At 35.1% G+C, this 24,979-nt stretch overlaps 1 protein-coding gene across 1 annotated transcript; it reads left to right on the forward strand.

The window, feature by feature from the left end:
* Window positions 1–7,698: 7,698 nt before the first annotated feature.
* On the forward strand, window positions 7,699–23,013 carry LOC136042195 (heparan sulfate glucosamine 3-O-sulfotransferase 1-like). The gene is made up of 4 exons (XM_065727127.1): window positions 7,699–9,953; window positions 13,450–13,733; window positions 19,838–20,038; window positions 22,766–23,013. The coding sequence occupies exons 1-4, from the start codon at window positions 9,509–9,511 to the stop codon at window positions 22,916–22,918; spliced, it is 1,083 nt and encodes a 360-aa protein (XP_065583199.1). The 5' UTR covers window positions 7,699–9,508; the 3' UTR covers window positions 22,919–23,013.
* The last annotated feature ends 1,966 nt before the right edge of the window (window positions 23,014–24,979 follow it).

Raw genomic sequence — 24,979 nt, forward strand, 5'->3', positions numbered from 1 at the left:
AAAAGGGAAATACGAACTTTTAGTCACTTGGGACTGAAAGGAAAATAATTTAGTCTGAAAGCTTAGCCACATAAAACTGTAAAGGAAAACCGTAAGCGTAAGCCTCATGTTTTGGTCTGAAAGAGCCATTACACAGCATTGGTAGTGTCAATTAGACTAGGCAAGCCCCCCTAAAATTCTCGGAGAAATACAGTGAATGAACCAGAAGTTGTTATTCTGGTCTGTATAAATGTGTTATTTTCAGTTTTAATGCTGTATTTCTGCTGATGACGATCACTGTATATGCGGTCGAAATATCCGTACTTTTGAATCTGTTTCACTGTCTAATAAATTGACTTATCCCCATTTAAACTTTTATTCTTCTTGTTTTTGAATGAGTATTGATTTAGATTGGTTTAGATTGGTGTAGAGTTAAATGGGGGTTAAGCTCAACGGGGACTGATTTTACATGAGGTTGGATTGAATGGGGTTCAGTTGAATGGGGGTTGAGTTAAACCTGATTGAGTTCGATGGGGGTTTAGTTGCACGGGTTTTGATCTAAATAAGAGTTGATTTAAACGGGGTTGAGTTACATTCACACCTTTTGTAAACGTTGCTTTTATTAAATAGACATTGATGATTTATTTCTTATGAACTGCTTGTTTGTTAATTGATAAATGCAACATCGTATCAGCGTAGTCTCTGAGACTGGGATTTTATAAACAATCTTTCATTAATTCTAAGCTGTTTTTCTATTGGAGAATTCTTCCTGGAAAAGATTTGGTCCTGCTGGACAAAGTGCCTGATATTGACACTTTGCTGCGGAGTGATCTTTTTTGTTGCTCAGCAAGAAAACAAGATCACTAGGTTTTCTTTCGAATAACCCCTTGTTTTGTAAACTAAAGCCAAAGAATTAATTAATTCACTCCCGAGGGAAAAATCATACACGTACTTGAGAGTACCCTTTTTGGGATAAACACCAAATCCAATATTTTTTTAGATAGTAACCTTAGACAAGTTGCATCTCACTGTAGAATTTTTATCAAGACTGCCCTTTTATTTGGGCGCATTTAGCCCCTTTTTCTAGATTAAGCAAATTTGTTTATGTTAATAAATTTTGATGAGTAAAGTTAAAATTAGCAAAATGTATATATTCAGAATAAGCTTGAAAATTAAGTCTTAATAAAAAAAATTCTAAAGACCGAAAGATAATAGATCAGTATGTAGTTTTTCAAAGCTTCGCATATAATTCGATGGAATTCCTGGATGGAAAAGAAAGAGCTTTTTAGCATTAGTGAACATCTTTCTCATTTGTACAAAATGCTTTTGGTAAATGTATTGCTTCTCCGTCTTATTAGAACTAGTACACTTCTTTAATGATATCCTCTGTCAGACCCCGTGATGGTAAATAAAATATTCCGGCCTTATTTTGATCTTTGTATTTCCCTTGGATTTTAGATAGCTGCAGATGTAATAGAACAAAACAAATAAAGTGTCTTTTCAGTTTTTAAGCTTCTTATGCTGTTTTGCTTTCATTTCACGATAAAGTAAACATTATTTATTTAAAGGATGTTGTTATTGCTCAATTCCCTTTCCTAATGTTCCGACAGTACTTTCCCAATTTCATGAATAGATTTGTCAGTATTTCTAAATTGCACAAAAGGGGCATTTCAAAAATAGTGGAGAACATTGCATAGCTTTTATTATTGTTTTCTTGTTAGTGACTTAACAATGAAGACGCTAAGTAGTCTGAAACAACTATATTTTGAATGAAAACAAGTGGATTTAAGCTATCTATACCGTATATGTTGTTTTTTTTTTTGAAAAAATAAGTTGTTTTGACATAAAAAATATTAATATAAGCATATATCAGAAGTTAAAACTTAAAATCAGTAGAAATTAATTTAAAAAAAGTAGAGATGTCCCTAATGCTAGAACACAGATTGCTCAAGGACGCAAGAAATTTGTGACTCAAGTTTTATTTGCGCTTTATTGGTGACTTTATAAATGCTTTATCTAACCTATTGATTCTAAAAGAAATATAAAAAGTTCAGACATGGCCCATGGGCCATGGGCTCAAGCTGTTTGGCCGCCAACCTTTTTTGTTTGATAAAAGTCAAAATATAGAAAAAAAAGCCAAAAATTTGTCTAAATGTAGGTACTGCATGGTGACATCTCTCTTCTTATAGCATTTTTTTTTTGTCAATTAAAAACTTACACTTACATGCTTACTGGCACAAAAGGTAAAGTGTTAGAAAGGCATCTTGAGCGTTGTCAGAAAATTCTTCCAGGAGGAAGAGGGGAGGCAACTGTCACTAGGAACTTTCTTTTATCGAAGTTGAAATGGAAAAATTTGGTTTTATTAATACTTTTTATTTAAATTTTAAATAGTTATGTGGTAAAAAGCTATTTGTAGAAAGCAACTGGAGCTTGCATTAATCAGAACTTTAGAAACAAGTTTTGAGAGCAACATATCAAACAGTTCGTGCTAACGAACTGTATGTAAGGAGTGACACAGCCCAATATGTCTGATTTTCAAAAAGGTTTGATAATACCCCCGAAAAGTGAAGCACTCTTAACAAAGATTACACCATCAGATAAAGCGTATTAGCGAACCCTTCTGTAAAGGTTCCAAGCTCCCATCTGCGAAAATGTGGAATTTTGTATTTTTATTTTTTTGCCAGAGGAGCCATCACGGATGCTTGTTTATTTGTCTTCTGTTTGTTTGTTTTTTCAAGGGATGATTTTATCAAACCAATAGTCCTAGAATATCCGGAGAGGGCTCATTCAAATAGAAATTAAAAGTTTAGTGTTTCTTTTTCAAGTGACGAAAAAGATCGGAACGCGAACAGCCCCCCTCACATAGCCCTTTTTCCCCGAAGTCGTCCAATCAAAATTTTGAGATAGCCATTTTTTCAGCAAAGTTGAAAGGTCCAGTGACTATGGAGATAACTTGACCTCCTACAACCCCTGGGAAAAGGTCCGTTTGTCGCGACATTTGTTTACGTATTGTATTTCTTATCGGAAAGTATGCAGAAATTTTTCGGAGGAGGGCTAGGGGAGTTTTTCTTGGGGATAATTTTTCATGGCAGGAACATTTCTGGGAGGGGGAGCTTCTCAAGGGAAATTTAACTCTGGGAGAATTTGCCAGAACTCCTTCGCGAAATTACTTTTATGTGTCTCACTTTCTCTTTGTCGACCCAATTTTGTATGCTGAGATGGTAAGGGGAGTAGTTCGTGGGAAATTTTCACTGGGTTGGAATTGTCTGGTGGATCTCGCCGTGGGTGGGAGGATTTTCCATGGGAGAAATTCTCCATGGGGGAACTCTGGGGATGGGAGACATGGGAGAAATTCTCTATGGGAAAATTTCTATGGCAGCAACTTTCCACTTGGAAGGGGGGAATTTCGCGAAAAATTTCCCACAAAATGGAGATTTCCGACATAATTTGGAAAATAATCAGAAATTAAAGTCTTTTTCAAATGAAAATGTGATTTTTGTGAAAACATGAAATGAAAAGAAGAATTTTTCAGACGGAATCGTCGCAAGAAATTTTCCGGGGGTATTTTCAGCGAGAATTGAATTGTTCAGGGGGATTTTTCCACAGGGGGGGGGAGAGATAATTTTCCATAAAGGGGAACATAATTTTCTATAAAGGGGGAACTGGATATTCCAGTATTATTAAAAAAAAAAATTCAGAAATCAAACAAAAAAAAAACAAGTTTTTCCAACTGAAAATAAGGAGCATTATTCAAAGTTAAAGCGAAAAGACATTATAGCGAATGTGAGGGGGTGGAGGTTTCCTCCTCCTCAATACCTCGCTCTTTACGCCAAACCTTACAAAACACATGGACCGTTTAAGAAGCCTTTTTAAAAGTTCGAAAAAACTTTAACGTAAAGAACAAAGTTCTGATGATGGGGCAGTCCCATAATATACGTAATAATTTCTTTTCATTTGAAGTTTTAATGATACTCCTTACGTTTAGTTAAAAAAATCTTGTTTTTATCGTTTAATATCATTAATAAAAAGATAAAATAAATGCGGCGATAGAGCGCATCCCTGTTTAAGACCTCTTACTTAAAACTGGCATAGAAAGAAATAAACATCTTTACTGATACTTTAACCCTTTCCCCCCAGTATTTAGTTATAATTTCAACAAACCTAATTGACAGTCCTAATTTCACTAATATCACTCTCGACATACTTCTTGAAACTTCATCAACTTCCCTAATGTTCCCTAATTCCCTAATGTCAAAAGACGGCGTAAATAGCCTATTTTCTCTATACTTGATGTATTTATTAACTAAAATATGCAAGCAAAAAGTTGATCTATTGTGCTATTAAATATAAAAAAACAAGTTTTTTAACTGCAAGTAAGGAGCGACATTAAAACTGAAAGCAAACAGAAATTATTCCGTTTATGAAAGTGGTTGTCCTCTCCTCAACGCCTCGCTCTTTACGCTAAAGTTTAACTCTTTCTCACAACTCTACTTAAAAAAAAACTTTAGCGTAAAGAGCGAGTCGTTGTAAGTTATGTCCTGGGGGGTATATAAGGTTTATATAGAAAGGGTGATCGTATAAACTTCAATGGGAGCTCATTAGATTGCTGATCGGAGGTTTTAGTGCCCTTTTTGAAATTCAGAATGATGGGATGATGGACCCCCCCCCCACACCTCGTATTCTCCCAAAATGCGTCTGATAGAAATTTTGGAAAGGCCATTTGTTGTTATAGAAACTTTGAAAAAGGCTCATTCAGTTGGAAATTGAAAAGGGCTAATGCTTTTTTAATGGTTGAAAGGGATTGAAGGGCAACTAGCCCTCCTCCCAACGTCCACAATTTTCCAAAAAACAACAAATCAAAATTTTTAGATATTCATTGTGTTCAACGTAAATGAAAGGTCCGGATATTACGTCTTTGAGGATGAGAATCCCCAAAACCGTCAGGGTTGCAAGTTATGCCCTGGGGATGTATTAGGTGTGTATAGAAAAGGTGATCGTATAAACTTCGGAGGGCACTCATTAGATTTCTAGTCTGAAGTTCTAGTGCCCTTTTTAAGATTCAGAGTGATCAGAGGGTGGACAGCCCCCCCCCCTACACCTCTTATTTTACCAAAATGCATCAGATTAAAATTTTGAGATGGCAATTTGTTGTAGTAAAAACTTCGAAAACAGTTCGTTTAAGTGGATATTGGAAAAGCTAGTGCCCTTCTTAATAGTCAAAAATGATTGGAGAACCATTAGCCAATCCTCCCACGTTCCCCGTTTCACATCCAATAAAAATTTTGAGACAGTATTTTGTTCAACGTAATTGAAAGGTTCCAAAATTACGTCTTTGAGGATGACAACACCCCCACAGCCCTCAGGGCAAGAGTTGTAAGTTGTGTCCTGGGGTATATACGGTATATATAGAAAGAGTAATCGTAAAAACTTCGGATAGGGCTTATTGGATTAGAAATCAAAAGTATTATTGCCTTTTTTGAGATTCAGAATGATCGAAGGGTGGATACTCCCACCTCGTATTTTCCCGAAATATATGTGATAGACATTTTGAGATGGCCATATGTTGTCGTAGAAACTCCGAAAAGAGCTAATTTGATTGGAAATTGAAAGGGCTAGCGCCCTTTTTAACAGTAGGTTTTAAGCGATAATTTGATCTGGTTAAATCACAGTTATAAATATAGGTGAAAAGTTTATCTTTATCGACTAGCTGTCAGCCACATGGCAAAGCCTCAAAGAACAGGTCACTTCTTTCGGATCGCAACCGAAGATTATCATTAATGTGAGGAGCCACAGTCCAGTTCAATCCTTGATTAGTCACTCTTTGCAGGATTGTCCTGAATCGCTGGTAAGCAAACGCGAAGGAAGATGGGATCATGGTAGACTTAACACCATTTTGAAGCGTCAACATAGAAACCCTGAGGTCGAAAATTGAAGCAGCATATAAAATGATTCCAAAGCTCCGTATATTTTTAAGCTGTTTCAGTCCGTTGTTAGTGGTGGAATATATCCCACACAGGATTCTCTTCGCTGTTCTAAACTCTGAAAAACACTGCACTCTGTCCAACGGCATTTGTTTTATATCTCAGTTTTTTTAAAGCAATATCTGTTGAGGTTACTTCAACTTTGGAAAAGACTTTTTCACCCCCCTTTGACATACTTGGCTACAGTTTCAAGTTCTTGTTGCTCAGCCGTAAGTAAGCAGTTTGCAACCGATGGACTGATCCGCTGATTGGTTATCACATTAATAAGGATTTCTTAAGCTGTAGTAAAGAGGTCTGTATGATAGTGCAATACAGACACAGCTGCCTTTAAAAGCATCATTTACTTTTCGATAAATTTTGGGGTACCTTTGTAAGGTGGGGAATCAAGCCCTGAAGTTTCATTTACATTAGTGAGGTCATGCAAAGTAGACTAAACTGAGCCAACAAAAGTGACTTGGCGACTGCTAGTTGGCAACAATCTTTGTCCAGTTTCCGATTTTCGAGATCTTTAAGAAGGAGCAGACGGTCGAGCAGCGGTCACGTGACGGTCGACACCCACTGTGGTCCTTCAGTCATATACTGCCACCCTTTGAATCAGTGTGACCAAAAAGTCCGTTATACCTTTTACCCACGATATGAATGTCACTTGCTGTTTCAGGTATCCCTTTCAACAAGGCTTTAGGCAACCGCATGTCATAGATATCGAAAAAAGACTTGCTGTCTCAGGAAGCCTGGTAAATATTTTCTAGCGATCTCTCATTATCGTGGGTCCTTGACTATTACCTCCATTCGTACCTTCTAGTTCAAGATCCACCTCCTTTTCAAGGGCTCGTGTATATCTGTTTAAATCCCGAGAAAAACCAAATAGTCTGACAGAAACTGTTCTGAAAAGCGATCCGTAAGTAACCCATAGTGTCAGATACCCACTGTTATAAAAATCTCTGAACAAGGATCACAAAATGACTATTAGTGGCAACTGATTGTGCTTCGTTTCACTTTATATTAACAAAACCATAGACGAAGATCTTGTGATTGATGAGTTTCTCGATTATGATCTAGTTTTTCTAGCCAACAGAAATACTCTTAATCGTTTGTCCTCTCACCAGACGTTTTCTTCATGAAGTTAAAAAAAAAAATTGCGGACGACCCTCTGGGGGTCTTGCAAATTTAGTTTATTCTTCTCAGAAGCCTGAGCTTACATACTCTGGTCACAATTTACTAGCAATAAAGTGTGGCAGCATGGCACTAATTAATGTCTACATGGCATGCAATCGGAAGAACATTTCATCCCATCTTCCATCGTGCATGCTTGCCAGAGACTCAGGATACTCCTGCAAAGAGTGACTAATCAGGGATTGAACTGGATTGTGGCTCGTCACATTAATGATAATCTTCTGTTGTTTTCTGAAAGAAATGGTCTATCTTTTGAGGCTTTGCCAAGTGGCTATCAGCTAGTCGATGAAGATAAACATTTCATCTAAATTTATAACCGTGATTCTTCTTGATCAAATCTTGATCCTATTATTGCTTAAAACAGATCACTCGTGATTCCGCCTGTCATTGTTTTGTTCGATAAATTGGATGATAAACATCTGCCTTTAACTTGTCAAATAAAGTTACCTGCTCAACTTCCTCATGACTGTTCTTCTAACCATAATAAGTGTTTTTTTTTTCAAGCAAATTGGAAACGAGTATATTTTGAAGTTTATTTATAGGTTCTCTGCTCGCTGTTTTTGAACCTGAAAGTGTCTTTTTACCTTTTGCAAACTGCAGTGAGGTTACCGTCAGCTAATATTAATCAAAATTATTATTATTACCACCTTGTATATTGTTTGAAGTCAGCCGCTTCAGCCTCCGCTCCTGTTGAACATGTTAGTTCCGGCACCGAAAAGCCATTGTAGAACGTGCGACCCGAAGTGAAAGAAGCTAAACAGCTCGCGAAGTTTCGGCTACGTCTTTAAATCTCATGTGATCGGCTCAAGTCTGCCGAAGTAGTTCGAAATATCGGTTTAGATCTTCAATACTTGAAGCCCAACTAAATTCTTTGGTTCAAAATGCTATGCTTTTGAAGTTGTGGTCCAATATAATGAATAGCAGGAGGTGTATGCCCTCTAGTTCTCTGAATTAGTGATTTTGCTGCTCATTTTACTCCTGTTTGTCTACATTTAATCAGTCCATCAGTCTGTTTTCTTCCTTAATAGTTAATATCATGCCTCAAGCTCTTCAAAGGACTTAAATACTGTCATTACCCGGTGGTGATATCTATCAGGCTTTGAAGGTGGTTAAGAAGTCAAGTGCTCCTGACATGGATGGTCTGTGTTAGAATCACTTCGTCATTAAGTGTCCATTATTGTTAACACACGTTCAAATCTTATTCCAAATGTATTTAGATCAGTCATTAGTTCCAGATAGTTTTCTCTCGGGAATTATACGATCGGTTTCGAAAAAGGAAAAGACAGTGTTCCAGTTACCGACCAATTAGAGTCTTGCTTTATGAGAAAGTTGTTTGGGTATACCATTTCACCTAAAATTTTGACCAAATATAATTTGTATGATTATCAAGTTTGATTCAGAGCGGGTTTTGGTTATTCTCAAGCCCATCATTTACTTAGCCAGCTATTGGTTTCGGCAAAATACATGGTGTCACGTTTTTCGCGAGGTAGATATTTTGGGCGCAATCAACAATATCGTACACTCGCAAACACTTCATTGACTAGTTCAAGCTGGAGTCAATTTTCTATTTTAAATGTTCTTCGTATATCTGTACTGTAGTTTGCTTGTTCGGTTGAAATAGATTCCTGATGTATCTGAGTCAATCATAGTAAAGAAGGGAGTCAGGGGGACTCTTTTATTTCGTACATATTATTGACTCTTGTTTCCCTAACATCAAGGTTTTAGCAAGTAATAATCCCACTTATGCTCTATATTAAACAAAAAACAACAACCAGTTTGTTCCAAATGAAAGTAAACAGTGACATCAAAACATGAAGTGAACAGGAATTACTCGGTATATGAGGAGATTGCCACTCATTCAACCCCCCGTTCCCAGTATCATTTAATTTATTTGGTATCGAAATTAGGAAGCCGATGCCCTGACCTTAAATTCAAAGAGGCCGTACACATGCATTAAGGGATCGACTTTAGCTTTATTCTGAAATTATTTTGTCCAAGTTATTTTAAATAATTGGTAAATTACCAATTAAATTACCAAGTAAATTACCAAGTCCAAAGTTAGGTTGAAGCTACAAGCAGACACGAAAGCTTCTCGCGGAAGCTGGAGCTTAACCGACAGAAAACTTATCAACTCAAATTTTAAAACACTAATCAAAAAATACACTTTAATAAATCTCTCAGTGTTGTTTTGTCTCATTTTGATTCCAGGGCAATTAGGCGCGTGCTCAAAGTAACTCTATTGCTTCCTTTAGTATCTGGGGAATGTTTCCCATATACAGAGTGAACTAAAGAAAATAGTTCAAGTTCAAACTTCGAGTGAGAAACAATATTTTTTTTTTGTGAATAAGGAGGAAAATCCATAGTATGGATGTTACATGAAAATGGCTATTGCTTTTAAGGATGTGGATTTAAATTTTAATCTAACTATAAATCAGACCAAGTTGCATCGAGTATCATATAAACGCCTTTTCTATAGAACGTTTGACAAAAAGCGTTTCGTCTATTCCTTCTCTTTTTTAGCAATTTTTCTATTCATGTTTCAAATTCTTATTGATGGTAATTCTTGTTCTAATGTTTCGACGTGCTTGAGTGGAAATTGCAGCTTTGAGGATACCCATAAATATCCCTACGGGATACCAATTGGCAATGGAAGTCGTTTACCAATACCAGGGACCAATCAACGATTACCTGAAGTTTTAATAATAGGAGTCAGAAAAGGTGGTACTAGAGCTCTACTAGAAATGCTGAATTTGCATCCTGATATTCAGAAAGTACCTATGGAAGTACACTTCTTTGATAGGACAGATCGTCATGCGTTAGGTATGATATTTATCATTTTCTTAGGTAAGGAAAGGGGGGCAAAAGAGTTCAGCCCTACCCCTATATTCAAACAGGTTTGAAGTCTGAGGAACGCACAACGCAGGATTTTTCTATTTTGCGAGTGGAAGGGGTAATAATAAACAAAAGTTTCATAATTTGAATAAGAAGCGTGAAAAGTTTTAGTAAATTTAGGTTCTCTGGGGGGGGGGGGGAAAGGGACCAAAATGACATCCCTTGCGTAAGTGCTTGGTCATAAGTGTATGCTAGGGTAAAACTGAAGATATGCATTTTCTTAATTTTACGGTTCCTTTCCAAATTTCCAACCTTTTAAATAAATTACAAGAGGTTCGGCAAATTTTTTGAAAAGCAGCTTATTTAGATTAATAGACATTCAGTTCTTTTTTTTCATATATATTCAAAGTAACAACATCCTAACCAGGTTTCAGATCCTTGCCCCCCCCTTTCTGTATCAAATCACAAGATTTTTAAAATTCCTCTATATTTGCCTACATTTTTCGTAAATATCAACTACTTTTGGTACTTTGACAACCCCCCCCCCTGAATATAGAAGCTCCTCTAAATAACCCCAAACACACATCTCTGACCCGAATATAGCTGAAAATCGATAATTTTAGTTACTTGAGGGCTCACAAAATTTTAGGGTGTCCTTTTGTAGCAGTTGTAAATCAGTCTGTCCTGTGTCGCTTTTTTTTTGCTCTCAGCTTCTGCCAGAAAATTTTCATACTTATGACATAAAATTGTTCTAACACTTTGTAACTTAAAAGCAATGTTGCAGTTTCAGTTCCTGTTAACTTGGCGATTAATTTTTCTGGAATTTTACAAGGGGCACGTCTCATCGTTCCTCACGCAATGTTATCACAAATATATATTAGAATAAAACTTACAACTAGATATAGCCAGACGAGGTCAAATCCATATGACAAAGCGGTTTCGGCATTCTAAGTTTTAAGTTCTTCCATAAAACCGGGTCTTGCGCCCGTTGTATGCATCTAATCTATTTTATTGATTTCCCTTAGCCCCAAAATTAGCAACCATTATCTCCGATATTCAATTTTCTTGAGTACCGGAATTAGCAGGCAACTGCCTCGAAATTCGGTCTAAAGAGGCCCGACCCAGATACCAGAGCCCCAACTTAAGTTTTGCTGAATTTTTTAGCTGATTTTTTTTTACATTTTTATATTTGTATTATATATTAAGAAACGTATATCTACTTGGTAATCGGGAAAGTTTTGATCGATTTGGTTATGTTTATAAAAGTGTGTTTAGTTACATAAAGATAGCAAAGTTGTGATGATGAAAATATCTAGCCAGTGAAGTGGGTGTGGCCGTAAATGTTATCTTAGTCTCAATATTTTCCCAAGGTTGACTATAGTTGTGAACAGTTTAGGAAAATAAAACAAGGCATTAATTTAGAATTTTATTACTTCCATGTCGATGATGTCAGATTCATCCTTCAAACTATCACTCCCTTTCCATCCGCGTTTCTAAGCTCATGAAAATTTTGAAAATTTTGCCAGCTGCGAGCCTCCGTGAATTTTACTTGGATTTTTGCAGTATATTCAACCATGCTGTTTTAGTGATTTATTATGCGGTAGGTCTTTTGTTCATTCACACGATACAAGGGTTAGTGTTGATTTAAGTGTACCTAGAGGCATTTTTTCCCGTTCGTGTTTTTCTGTTTTATATAGAGGTACACGGGAATGGAATAGTTTGACGAGTGACACAAGGAGTATTGGAGACCCTGTTATATTTCGAAAAACCATTAAGAAACTGCTTTTTTTAGATAATAAGTTGTGATTCATTCGTTTATTTTATTTATTGTGGGGGTTATGATGATATGTAGTTCCCTGAGGAAAAGTAAAGTAATGAGGTTTTTTTCATATTTATAGTTGAGTGTGGTGGTATTAGTGGTGTCGGTGGCCTAGTGTTCTTTTATTTTATGTATTTTGTTTTCTCTATCTCCCCCTCGGACAATCTTTGCTTTTTAGGGGAGGTAGTAACCATTTTCGTTTATTGTCTGTTTAATAAATAAATCCTTCTTTCTCTCATGTCTAAAGATTGACTCATTCTAAGAGTCAAATGTGATTATAGGGCAAACTGCTTTCCATGCCGTTTTTGCCAGTGCAACGTTACTACCCCCCCCCCCTCAAGGATTCGATCAAAGTTTTCAGATAGGTATTTTGGCCAAAATAGCAGAGGGATCCAATAAGTATGCCTTGTGGGATAACATACCTCCTCCAGCTCCATGGGCAAGGGTTGTAAACAGCACAAATTGTCCATTATTTACAGATAGGTTTGATTGTGGAAAAGGCGGCATATTTGATCCTGAATGTCCGATTGGCTCAAAACGTCTATTTATTATTCCTAGGGTCAATAGGCCAATTAACTTGGACATCTGATGCTTATAATAATAACTCTTGGATCAGTACGCATATCTTTGGACTGGCTACGTATAAAAACACCAGTGATTTCATTTTCAAAGTTTTCATATTTTCATATTTTCATTTGCCCTTTTTCTGGTGAACCCGGCCAAGAAACAGCAACTAAGTAAATTGGTATTTTGGATAGGGTAGACTACCCCTCCAGCTTGTGTTGAAGCACGTTTACCCATTTTGAATTGAATTTGCCCAATACTTTTGAAAAGTCAAGTAAAAACACATCTTTCCTCTTTATCTGAATTTCACTGAGAAGCTGTTTTCTTGAATGAAACTCGATTACTCATCAAGAGTCATATATTATAATCATTAAAATAGGTACTATCAAGGAGAAAGGGTTACTGCGAATTTTCTACACTTGGTTGACCGAAAGTGTAGAAAAGGCGTAAAAACTCGTAATTTTTTGAGAAAGTTCGACAAAACTCAAGTAATTTTTTGAATTATTTTCCCTGGCCCTTCAGAAAAAATATATTCTAGGCTAGAAAGGTGTATTTAGTTGTTCTTGATTGTCAACACGAATTTCAGGTCTTGATTGACACCAAAATTAAATGCTTTATTGCCTAAAATACCTTAATAATAAAATGGCTAAATAATTGCTATCAACAGGAAAGAGTGGCCGGGCATTTGCTACCCTTGGTGGATCAAAAATATAGAAAAAGCGTAAAAACATGTAAATCAATCAAGTTCTCTGCCTTTCTTTTGGAATTTTTTTTCCCGGTCATTCAAAAAAAAAAAAAAAATTCCGCGTAAGAAACATGAATGCGGGCGTCCATGATCATAAAACTATTTGTAGGTCTTTTTGTCTTAATAATCATTATCCCGGTTACCATCAAGGGGAAGGGGTGACTGGGTATTTTTAACCCTCTGTGAACCAAAGATAGAGAAATATATATATAAATCTTTAATGTTCTGAGTAAACGCGGTAATTTTCTAGTATTTTCTAGCATATTTGGCAAATGTTACTCCGACCCCTCAGAAAATATGAGTCCCTGGCTAGAAAAGTGTACGGTGGTGTCCATGATCATGACAACTCTTTTCAGGTCTTGAGTGGTACCGGCATCAAATGCCTTTCACCTTTGAGGGCCAATTGACGGTTGAAAAAAGCCCCAGCTATTTTATTACTCCTGAAGCACCAAAAAGAGTTTACAAAATGAACTCGTCGGCTAAGTTGCTTCTAATTGTTCGCGATCCCGTAGTTCGGCTTCTCAGCGATTTTGCACAGATTGAAGCAACACGAAGTGAGTGGAAGAAGAAGCCAAGGTCGTTTGAAGATGTGGCATTGCTGTCAAACGGCAGTGTTAACTTTCAATATAAAGCAATACAGGTTTTTTTTCACATAAATTTTCTGTTATGCATGAATAATTGCTTAGCTGCTACTGCAAGAAAAAAAAATAACATTATTCACAAATAAATAAAAGTTACTTTGTTCGTGGTTGAAATTTTAATATTTTTTTCAAAATATTATCATTCATATTATCAATCGTCAAAGCTTTAAATCCAGCCCTGGCTAATATTATATTTAATTAATAATTAAGTATAAATTGCACCATTTGTTACTTAAACGACCATTCTAGAAAGCCACGTCTATTTAAGCTCCTTTTAGTTGTACAAAAGAAAGTCTAAGTGACATTTGAAATCAGCCCCCAAACTTTTCGACATTTAAATCCTTCAACATGTCAACCTTATTTGCGTTTAAACCACAAAGTTTCATGTGATATTATTTTGTTCAAAATTTTTGCGTAATTTTGATATTATCCACAGGTGCGACTATAATACGGCCAAGGAATTTTTCGACTTTCAGCCAACAAAGAAACCAAATCCAAGATAGTAGATGCACCGAAAACGATAAATCTAATTCTTTATTTAAATTCTAAAAACGAACAACGAGGCGCCTTTTCCTTGATGACGAAGATAAAACAAATACTCTCCTCGAAAATGATAATGTTCTTTACAATATATATGTCTTTCTGTTAACAGTTTTATATTTTCCCCCGTAGGGGGGTAAACCTAGTATGGTAAACGCAAATTTACCCGTAGGGGTAAACCTAGTATAAAACAAACTCTAGCCCACAGTAGCTGATAATTTAAAAACGCATTGAAAAAATAACTTTCAATTGAGGAAGAGTCGCCAATTGAAGCTGATTCAAGATTGGTAACTATTTTATTGATTAAAAATAATCATTAAGGCCGTGATTAAGTGAACTGATGGAACTCGAAAATAGCATTGTAAAATTGAAAAATTACATTTAAAAAGTACTCAAATATTCATTGGCGGAAGATACCGCTTTAAATATCAGGTCGTAGCTTCTTGAAGATGCTACAAAATGTTTGCTAGGATTTTACTCTATTTCCTCTAATTGCTTAGAAATCGTAAAAAATGTCTAGCTCTTTTTCACAAGTGTACTATATGAAGGATATTGCTTTTAGAACAAAATCAGTACTATCATGAGCAGAAGACAATAACCTATAAGATGATTGCAGCCATTTTTCGATGTATTTTTCTGTTTTCGAACAGTTCCATAGAATGTTTTCAGCTACCTGAAATTTTTACAAGTTTTTTGCCAGAAAGAATCGTTTCAGATCCCCCTAGAGGCCAAATTGACAAGCTGGTATAATTAACCTGCTATTTCCACCAATGAATAAGTGCTATTCGAAGGGTTTTTGACAATCGACGGTCTCTGGGGAATTGAAAGACAGAAGGCTACTCTAATTTCAGTTTTGAAGCTTGATGTTTTCAAGTTCACTTAATCTCGGCCTTAAGTTCGTAGCAAAAAAAGTGTATGCAAATTAAAAAAAAAAAAAAAAAAAAAAAAAAAAAACAACCAGCTTGAAACTCCAAGAAATTTTGTCATACCAAAATCAAATTACATAATTAGAACCTTCATAGCAGGAACCCCATGTAAGAGAATTACTTCCCACCCCCTTTGACCAACAAGGAAATTATTTTTTTTAATGGGACGCTGTGATGTGTCGTCATTTTTTTCGTCACTGCCTGTGGATTATGAGGCGGGATCCAATATTTGACCGTTTCCAATATTATATTCCCTGTTTTTCGGTATTTACTATTCCAACCAATCAAAGTTAAAAAGCGACATTGAGACTAAACATGGCGAGCAGACTCTTGTAATTGTAATAGCGTTATTAGATTGATGACGTAAACAACTGAGTTTTTACAAAGTAATCAGTGTGACAATATTATATGTTAAGTGCTTCTCTGACAGCGCTTGCAGCACTTTGCTTTACGTGAGCACATTATCACAGTTTCTTAATGGCTGTTGTATAATGCTAGTCAGCAAAATTCACTTTTCCTTCCGCTACTGATTTAACGGGCGATTTTAAAGACTTTTATGCTGATGTTAATCCTGAACTCTTAGTTCTGTAAATTATGGGTTTTGAAAAACAATTGTTTAACTTTTTATTTGAAACTTGCCTATTCTAGACATCCAAAAGATAAAGAGATTCCAGGAGTGCCAATCAGACGAGGGGGGGTACCAGGAGTGCTGAATTTACTTTTATCACCTTTTCCATTTTTTCCATCCATAAATACTTCTTCCATCTCCAACGTTTCCGCGAACTGTCACCACTGAAAGTTACATTATTTAGAATATATTTCCTACTGCAGGATTTTTAGTATATTCGAAGTGGTAATACGCTTTCTTATAGCCTACGACCGTTACTAGATTTATTTTACCATCAATTAAAAAATTCAGAACTTTTCGTTTGTTATCAAGAGATCATGTTGTAATAAAAAAGATAAATACAGCTCTGATACCTGAGTTTCAGAAAGCAACGTTTAATGGGCAAATCACATTTTTGTATGTTCATTTTATGCACTTTATCACAACTGCACTTTTTCCTTTTAGCACCCATCACTTGGAAAGTTGGCGCCATATTTATGTTTAGCACCAATCTACACATGAGGTAGGAAGGCGCACAAGCACAGGGTCACTTTTGCTGCTTTTAACTTTATTTCTTGCATAGGTTAGTTTAGTTAGTCTAGTTTTAGTCTTTAAGTTAGTCTAGTCTTTTAGATTTCAACTTCAGAATTACCCAAATTAGAAACTTCAAGTTATAGCTTCTTTGCCTGGAAATTTGCAAATAATTCCTTAGGAATATGAAAATAACTACCAGGGTCATCCAAATAGAAATTTAACGGGAATACAGGCGTAAAGAGGACCTAAAGTGGCTTCAACCATCCTCTAATTTTCAAGAAGCTGTGGAGTAGCTGTGGAGTCAAGAAACTGTAATGAATTTTTCTGCTTTATGAAGAAATGGGAGAACTTTAGGCTATTACTTTTAAATGGCAACTAACTTCACAATGTTTGGTATACTTCCCCTGAAAATTGAAATAAACTGATGCTTATTGTCAACAAATAAACATATTGAACATATTGAACAAATATTGAACAAATTAAACATATAAACATATTGTCAAGAAAGGGCAACTGCATAAAGTAAAGGAGCAGATAAAATACGTCCCGTGAAACAAAACACATCTCATAAGTTGGGTATAAAGTGGTTTTTAACCTCCTTCCCTTCGGATAGCAACAAAGTAAACTTAGAACAGAGTGAACCACGCCCCATAGTAACTGAAAGCTTAGAAACAAGTTTTGAAAAAAAGCTGTTTAGTCATGATAATTGCCATTTAAAGCTAATTCAAGAATAGTAACTATTATTTTGAAGAATCTTAATAGCAGAGGCTTATTTCGCAAACAAATCAAATTGATGGGATTCAGAAAAAGAGCCTGAAACCTTTCAAAAATGGCGGCATATCAAAATAAAAAGTTAACCAATAGATTCTATGCTGTCAAAAACACTTCATAGAAGAATTGCCGCACCCACCTTCAACAGCAAGGAAAAACTTTTTTTGCGTGGGAATCACTGAGGTGTCTCCATTTCATTCTTTCTTTTATTTTGGTGCTAGCGAGGTACTGGAACATCAGAGAGACCTGCAAAGGCTCATTTGAAACATAATGTTCATATCTGCACACTTCATATAAAGTTTTTTTAATTAAACCTTTATAAAGTGCTATATAGCACCGAAAATGACAGTTCTTGGTGTCATTTCTATAGCTGAAAGGCTGAGAAGCATGATAATGTGTTGAGTGTTTGAAATTTTTGGATTAAAATTTTAGATAGCCATTTTATTCAGCATAGTCGAAAAACCTTATAACTATGTCTTTTGGGACTACTAAATTCCCCACAGTCCCGGGGGAGAGGGGCTGAAAGTTACAAACTTTGACCATTGTTTACATATAGCAATGCTTATTATGAAGTGTACAGGCGCTTTTAGGGGGACTTCTTCGCGTTGGGATGGGTCGGGGGGAGGGGTTACGTGGGAAGATCTTTCCACGGAGGAATTTATCATGAAGGAAGAGAACTTCCATGAAGTAGGATTTTCTAGCAATATTTAAAAAATGAGAAAATAAATAATTTTTTTCAACTGGAAGTAACGAGCAGCATTAAAACTTAAAACGAACTTGAAATGTTACATATATAAGGGGTTAGTCTCCTCCACAATACTACGACCTTTGTAATTCAGGGGTCATTCTTAAAGATTTGGGACAAAATTCAAGTTTTAGTGTAAAGAGTGAGCTATTGGGGGTGAGTCCTCTCATATACGGGATAGAGGGAGGGGACTAAGTTGGAGGATCTCTATTTGGAGGACTATGGGGAAGAGAAATTCAATGAACGAGCGCAAGATTTTCTAGCATAGCTAAAAAAAACAATGAAAAAATAAACATGACATTTTTTTTTAGTTGAAAGTAAGGAGTAGCATTAAAACTTAAAACGAACAGAGATTATTACGCATATGAGGGTTTCTTCTCCTCCTAAATACCTTGATCTTTATGCTAAAGTATTTTTAGTAATTTCAACTATTTATTCTACGGCCTTTCTGATTCAAGGACCATTCTTAAAAATTGGGGCAAAACTTAAGCTTTAATGTAAAGAGCGAGGTATTAAGGAGAGGACAAACCCCTCATATACATAATAAAATTATAAGAATATAGAAGTTTGTTACATTTTTTACTAATAAAAACGTTCGTTAAAAATTAAAAGTTCTAGTTGCCTTTTTAAGTAACCGAAAAATTGGAGGGCAACTAGGCCTCTTCCCCCAGCCCTTTTTTTCAAAATCGATCAAAAATATGAGAAAGCCATTAAAAAAAAATAATATGCAAATTTCGTTTTATTTATTCATGTGGGATGAGCCAAAATCAATATGCATTAATTCAAAGACGTTCACAAATTAAATAAAAAACTAGTTTTTTGTAACTGCAAGTAAGGAGCTATATTAAAACTTAAAACGAACAGAAATTTTTCTGTATATGAAAGGGGTTGTCCCCTCCTCAACGCCTCGCTCTTTACGGTAAAGTTTTTTATTGTTTTAAAAAGTAGAGCTGTGAGAAAGAGTCAAACCTTAGCGTAAAGAGCGAGACGCTGAAGAGGGGACAACAACCCCTTTCATATACGGAATACTTTCTGTTCGTTTTAAGTTTTAATGTCGCTCCTTACTTGCAGCTAAAACAAACTAGTTTTTTTTTTATTTAATTCAGTTTAAGAATCAGAGTTCTTATAACATTTGAGTGACCAGCGGTACAACGGTAAAATTAAAAAACCATTGACAGCATTGAAAATTTGCCAGGTAACCTTTAAATGGCGCTAGTCGTTATTTCTGTGAAACCAATTCGAATTTACACCCTTATTAGTTCTGCATAGTCACATTGGAAGACCACTAGATATTAGCAAAGGTTTTGATGTCCATTGATAGATGCTATTTTATCAATGGTATTTTTACATCTATCTATATATATAAAAATAAGTTGTCTGTCTGTCTGTGGATGTGTGGATGGATGTGTCAGGTGACGTCACCTGAAAAAACTGGATCAGGTGACGTCAAAACTGAAAAAACTAAAAAAAGGCAAAAACTACAAAAAAAACTAAAAACTAATAAAAAAAATAAAAAAGCTAAAAAACTAAAAAAACTATAAAGGTAAAAACCAATAAAAAACTAAAAAAAAAACTGAAAAAACTAAAAAAAGGCAAAAACTACAAAAAAACTAAAAAAAAGGAAAAAACTGAAAAATAAGCTAAAATAAAGGTAAAAACCAATAAAAAACTAAAAAAAAAAAAGGAAAAAACTAATAAATGACGACACTCAAAGAGAAAGCGACCAGGACAAAAGGAATGTTCGATAATCGCGACGATTGTGACATTAAGCACTATTCTATTTTTAGTGACATTAAACATTATGTTGATGGGTCAGAAATAAATTGAATTGAATTGAATTATACTATCATTTACATTTACGTCATTAATATATCTTTAAATTGTTAATTGTGAGTATTCTATCATTTACCTTTATGTTATTAAACCTATCTTAAATTGTTTATTTTATGATAATGTGATTAAGCACTATTCTATTCTTAGGTTTCAATGTATGCAAACTACTTTCGACACTGGTTAGAATACTTCCCTCTGTCTCAAATACATCTTGTCGATGGAGATAGGCTGATATGGGACCCGTGGTCAGAAGTTAGGAAAACAGAAAAGTTTCTGAAACTCCAACCAAAAATTCGACAGGACCAGTTTTATTTCAATTCAACGAAAGGCTTTTACTGTTTAAGGACGGTTAGTATTTACAAACAATCTAGCTTTCTTGTTATGTTTTGAAAGCTATTTCAAGAAATGTCTTGGGACTTCCCTCTTTATTCAATGAAAGAGTCTGTTTGTACCAATTTCAATTGGTTTTTTTTTAACATATTGTGTGTTTTCTAAAAAACATAAGGATTATTTGTTGAATTTTGATTTGTGTAACTGATTTTTCGAACAGATTACCAGCCTAGTCTTATTTCAATTAAATACAATCTAACAACGAATTGTATGTAAATTGAATACATTTTTTATTCATCATTTAATTTTAGATTGACACATTTTTTTGAAAATATCTTTGGTTCAAAATTTTTTCAAAAGCTGGCAAATTTTTTTGAAGTCGAGGTTTAGTACTATAAAGTTCTTCCCAGCAATATTTGAGAACTTTACTCTTTATCAAAATTTTAAAATCTTTTATTCTAAAAATTTTAAAGCTTAAATTTTACCTGAAGAGCTTTGTATTCTTATACTGAAAATTTCATCTATACCAGTTTTTAACCTTTTTTTTAAAATTAAGTTTTCTAAAATAAAAACATATAAATAAAATAAAAACAATTTGGTGTTAAATTTTTATTGCATTATTCATTTGATACTGAATTGATTCTCAAAATTGATAGCAATGGTTCCATGTGCCTTTTTTACTCATATGTGGGGTTTTTCATTAGCTACCGTTTTTGAACTGTTGAAATGGTATTTCTTATTTCTTGCATAGGATTCTCAACCTATTATTTCTGGAAAAATCTACTTTTTTTTTTATTTAAGAACTAACGACGCTTCTTGACTACTAAGGTCCCTGCGTCGACCCTGCAGTGCATTCCTGCAGCGTGATTCGATCTCTGGGTCCCGTATTACCAAGCTAAGGTCAAATCCACTGGGCCACCACAGGACTGGAAAAATCTACTCTCATGAAAAATATTCTTTTTCAAAAAAGGCCAATGTATTCAACTCTAATTACGGCATAATATGTGATGATGCCTGTAACTATTTTAATTCTTGAAAGCTTTGGGCAGGCGAGTTCTTAGATTTGATTGAAATTGATTGAGCCAGCACGTTTAGCCTACAGGACAGAGAGGGTTGGTTTTCGGAGGCTTACGCCACTTCTAAGCCCCACCAATCCGCGTTAAACTATAAAGATTCATTAAAATTTGATAGCCTGCAAGCGGTCCAAGTAAAACTGAACTGTTGAAAGCAAACGTATATTTTTTTTATGAGAAATGTAATATCTCTCAAACTGTTTCTATTTTCTTGCTGACAAATAATGTCTTTTTAAGAGCATTTTCTATTGCCCAGGTTTTTCAATTTTTAAATATGGCAATAATTCCTTTGAGCTGAGATACAATTTGGCCCTTTCAAGAGCATTTCCATTAACCTGTAATTAAAAGAAACTTTGTCATTAAAATGACGAAGATAATTTTGTGGAGCTGAGATAGTAGGCTCGCCGAAATAATAAAATAGTTTAATAAATTTGTATGTTGCGGCACGTCATATGTAGCAATAGTGAGCCTTTAAAAGACTCTAAATAAACCAAAAATTAAATAGATAATTGAGAATAAAGAAAGTTATGGGTATTTGTGGTGGTATTTACAAGGTGGCCAAAACTCAATCTTGTTTTGGCCACCCTGTACAACCAACAAACAGAAATCATTCATTTCTACTTCAATGAAACTGTCTAATTAAAAAGTCCTGTCTTTGTGCAAAACCAAGCAAACCAAGCAAGTCCTGACTCAGTGCCAAAACAAGCTAAGTTCAAGCTGACCTTAACCCTTCCTGCTGCCAGCTTCGAGCAGAGAGCCCTATTTAAGTCAATAATCTGTAGTAAATATATTGAAGGCAAAAACTGGGCCCGTGATTCCTTATACAACCCACCTCACTTTGGACCGCTATTATCCTTAGTTTTTATAAACTGCAGTAACCAAGCTAGAATAGTTAATATACATAGGCCATATCCATCCCCTCTAGAGAAAAGTAAAACTAAACAGAAATGTGGCATTATGATTACAGGAATGCGAGCACCGAAGGTTCAAGGTCACGTTTAAAGCAGTGCCAGTGGTAAGGGATGTCATGCTGTATATGTCAGGGCTCCTGATTGAGCTAAAGAAGGTGCCAAAAAACTGAATTGGTAACATCCCTCCGCTTACTAGGGTCATAGGCTCACTTTGTTTGTTTTTTTCGCTATAGCCCAACGCTCGGGCTTTTGGATCTCACACCCTTACTATCATGACGTCACATTTCTAGTTTTAGAATTTTCTTAAGTCTTAGCTTCTTTTTCCGCATTTGTATTGCCTGACTTGTATTTTTCTAGCTTTGATAGTTTACCTTAAGAACTTCACTGGAAAGGGTAGATTAGTAGCACTAGTAATAGTAGTATCTGTGGGGGACTTCCGGCCGACTTGGCATTCTCATGAAGGACAACTTGGTAATCCTACAAGATCCACGGTCCAAGATTTGCGCATCATACAAATATCTTTTAAGAAAAACCGTAGGGCAAAACCCTGTTATACAACACACATAGCCCCCTCAGACTCAGGACAGCCCGGAATTTGACATTAAAAACGAAAAAAAATTCATTTATAATGCTATCTTGTATATCCTTTGCATTATGAATTGTAATTCAAGTGCAACAATGCTTAAATTTCTCCCCCCCTTCTCCGCCCTAACAACTTCCCAGCTAGTTATCTCACTTAAACACCTTTTTCTTATTTCTAGGCAGAAGCTTCCAAATGTTTAGCGGACACTAAGGGTCGAAAACACCCAGTGGTTTCCGATGAAACAATTTCCAAGCTCCGAAAACATTTCGCTTCGAATAATCGTCAGTTCTATGTCATTGCTGGAAGGAATTTTAGCTGGCCTGAATCATGATGAATGCCTTTATTTAAAAAAGAAATTTGTTGTTTTAGCTTAATTCTTGTTCCAGTTTTGAATTTTCTATTTTTTAATAAATCTAAATGGGTCGTATATTTAACAGGAAGTAAGGTAAATGCTATAAAATAGACAAAAGGCCTGTAAATTCTCTCACAATTCATAAAGAATACTACTAATTATTGCTATAAAGAGAAACGAAAAACATATCGACAAAAAAGATCACATTAGTAATAACCATAGTCTAAGGATAAGAGATGGTTTATTGTGATTTTAGTAATTGATTCATCTTAAACTGAGTAAGAAGCTGGGACAAATTGGAAAAAATAGTCGGAATAATAAACAAGGAATTTTAATATTTAGAGGTTCGTATTGAAGACATGTGTGTGGAGGAAACAAGTAATTTTAATGAAAGGTCATTTTTGTAGACATTTTAGATGATTTTAAAAGATAATCACGAATTTAGAAAGAACGACAAGTTTATACACATATTCACGAGTTTGGCTGGAATAAATTCTAGGAAGCAACTGGTATATTCCAGATAATTTCAGATAGCCATTCTAGGTGCCCTAGTATCTTTTCTGACGATTTTAATTATACTTACAATTTTTAGTAAGATTTCCTTTGTCGGCCAATATTGCTATAACGCCCCTTCTATGCGTATATTTTAAAAAATAAACTTTTCAATGGGAATTAAATTTCAAATCTTTTGACTGAATTTTATTCATTGGATTGATTGGAATTGAATTTTAAATCTAAAACGACCAAAAATTACTGTTTGCCGATTACATAAGATATGGTGGCTGGCATTTCCTCATTCCCCTTGAGAAAATCCCCGCGGAAAAAAAACCGTAGAAACCCCCCCCCCCCACTCCTACCCAAAAAAAACTGTTAAATACTCCACCGGAAATACCCTCTAGAAAATACCCCCTTAGAACCCCCCCCCCCCCCGCGGACAGTACCCTCCCAGAAAATATCTCCCATGACGTATATAGAAAAATAAAAAATGATGAAGAATGATAGAAAAAAAAAGATATAAATTTTTTCCATGAAAAAGACTATATAAATAAAAAACGAAAATAAATTAGTTTTAAAGACTTTTTTCCACAAAACAAGTTTGTCAATGAGAAGTAAAGAGCTCCATTAAGCCAAAAATGAGTAGAAATAAGTTCAAATAATTTTTCAAGTTTAGAACTATCACAAATCACCATCAATAAGTAAATTAAATAAAAAAAAGACCGAAATTACAATAAACAACCGAATTAAACTTAAAACGAGCAAAAATTAACAGGATTAGGGCTGACATCCCCATGCCTTCTCAAGACCACAGCATAATCTGCACTTTACTGAAAAAAAAAATACATTTCAAAAGTTTTCACTTTTTTGACTTTAATAAATAAAGAAGCGTTAAAAATTTAAGGAATAAATATCTGAATATGTATAACAAACTGACAAGTCACTGCTATTATTTTTTTTAGTAAAGTGTAAATTATGTTCTTGTTCTCAGAAGACATGAGGTTTGTTAGCTAGCCTTACTCCTTTTAATTTTTGATCGGTTTGATTTTGACTATACTATCTGTTGTAATTTCTGTTCGTTTTGGGTTTCATTTGTTTATCAGTGGTGATTTTTGGTAGTTTTACACTAAGAAAAACAATCTCGTAGAATTTGACAACACTTTCGTCCGTAAAAACTTAAACAATAAGAATTGATTGGTTCCCCAAGCCTATGTTTTAAGCTTAGTTTTGATGATATTTCGCCCTCACTTTTTTCTTCTTCTTTTTTGAATTTGGCGCTTCAACAAAGTCTTTGAATAAAAATGGATTTGCCGTTTTTTTCGAAGTTTTGAAGATGCTCGTGGTGCGTAAATTCCTCCTTTTCCCTTTCCTTAGCACTTCTCAACGAAAACAAAAGAAAAGTGCGAAAAAATTCTCAAGCTTGGAATACCCAAATTTCTTGGGGGGTATTTTCCGAGGGCAGTGATTATTTTCCCATGGGTATCTTTCGGGGTATTGTTTTTTTTTCTTTTGGGGAGGGGAGTATTTTCCGGAATGAACACCTAG

Source organism: Artemia franciscana, unplaced genomic scaffold, assembly GCF_032884065.1.
Source record: "Artemia franciscana unplaced genomic scaffold, ASM3288406v1 PGA_scaffold_74, whole genome shotgun sequence".
Lineage (NCBI taxonomy): Eukaryota > Metazoa > Arthropoda > Branchiopoda > Anostraca > Artemiidae > Artemia > Artemia franciscana.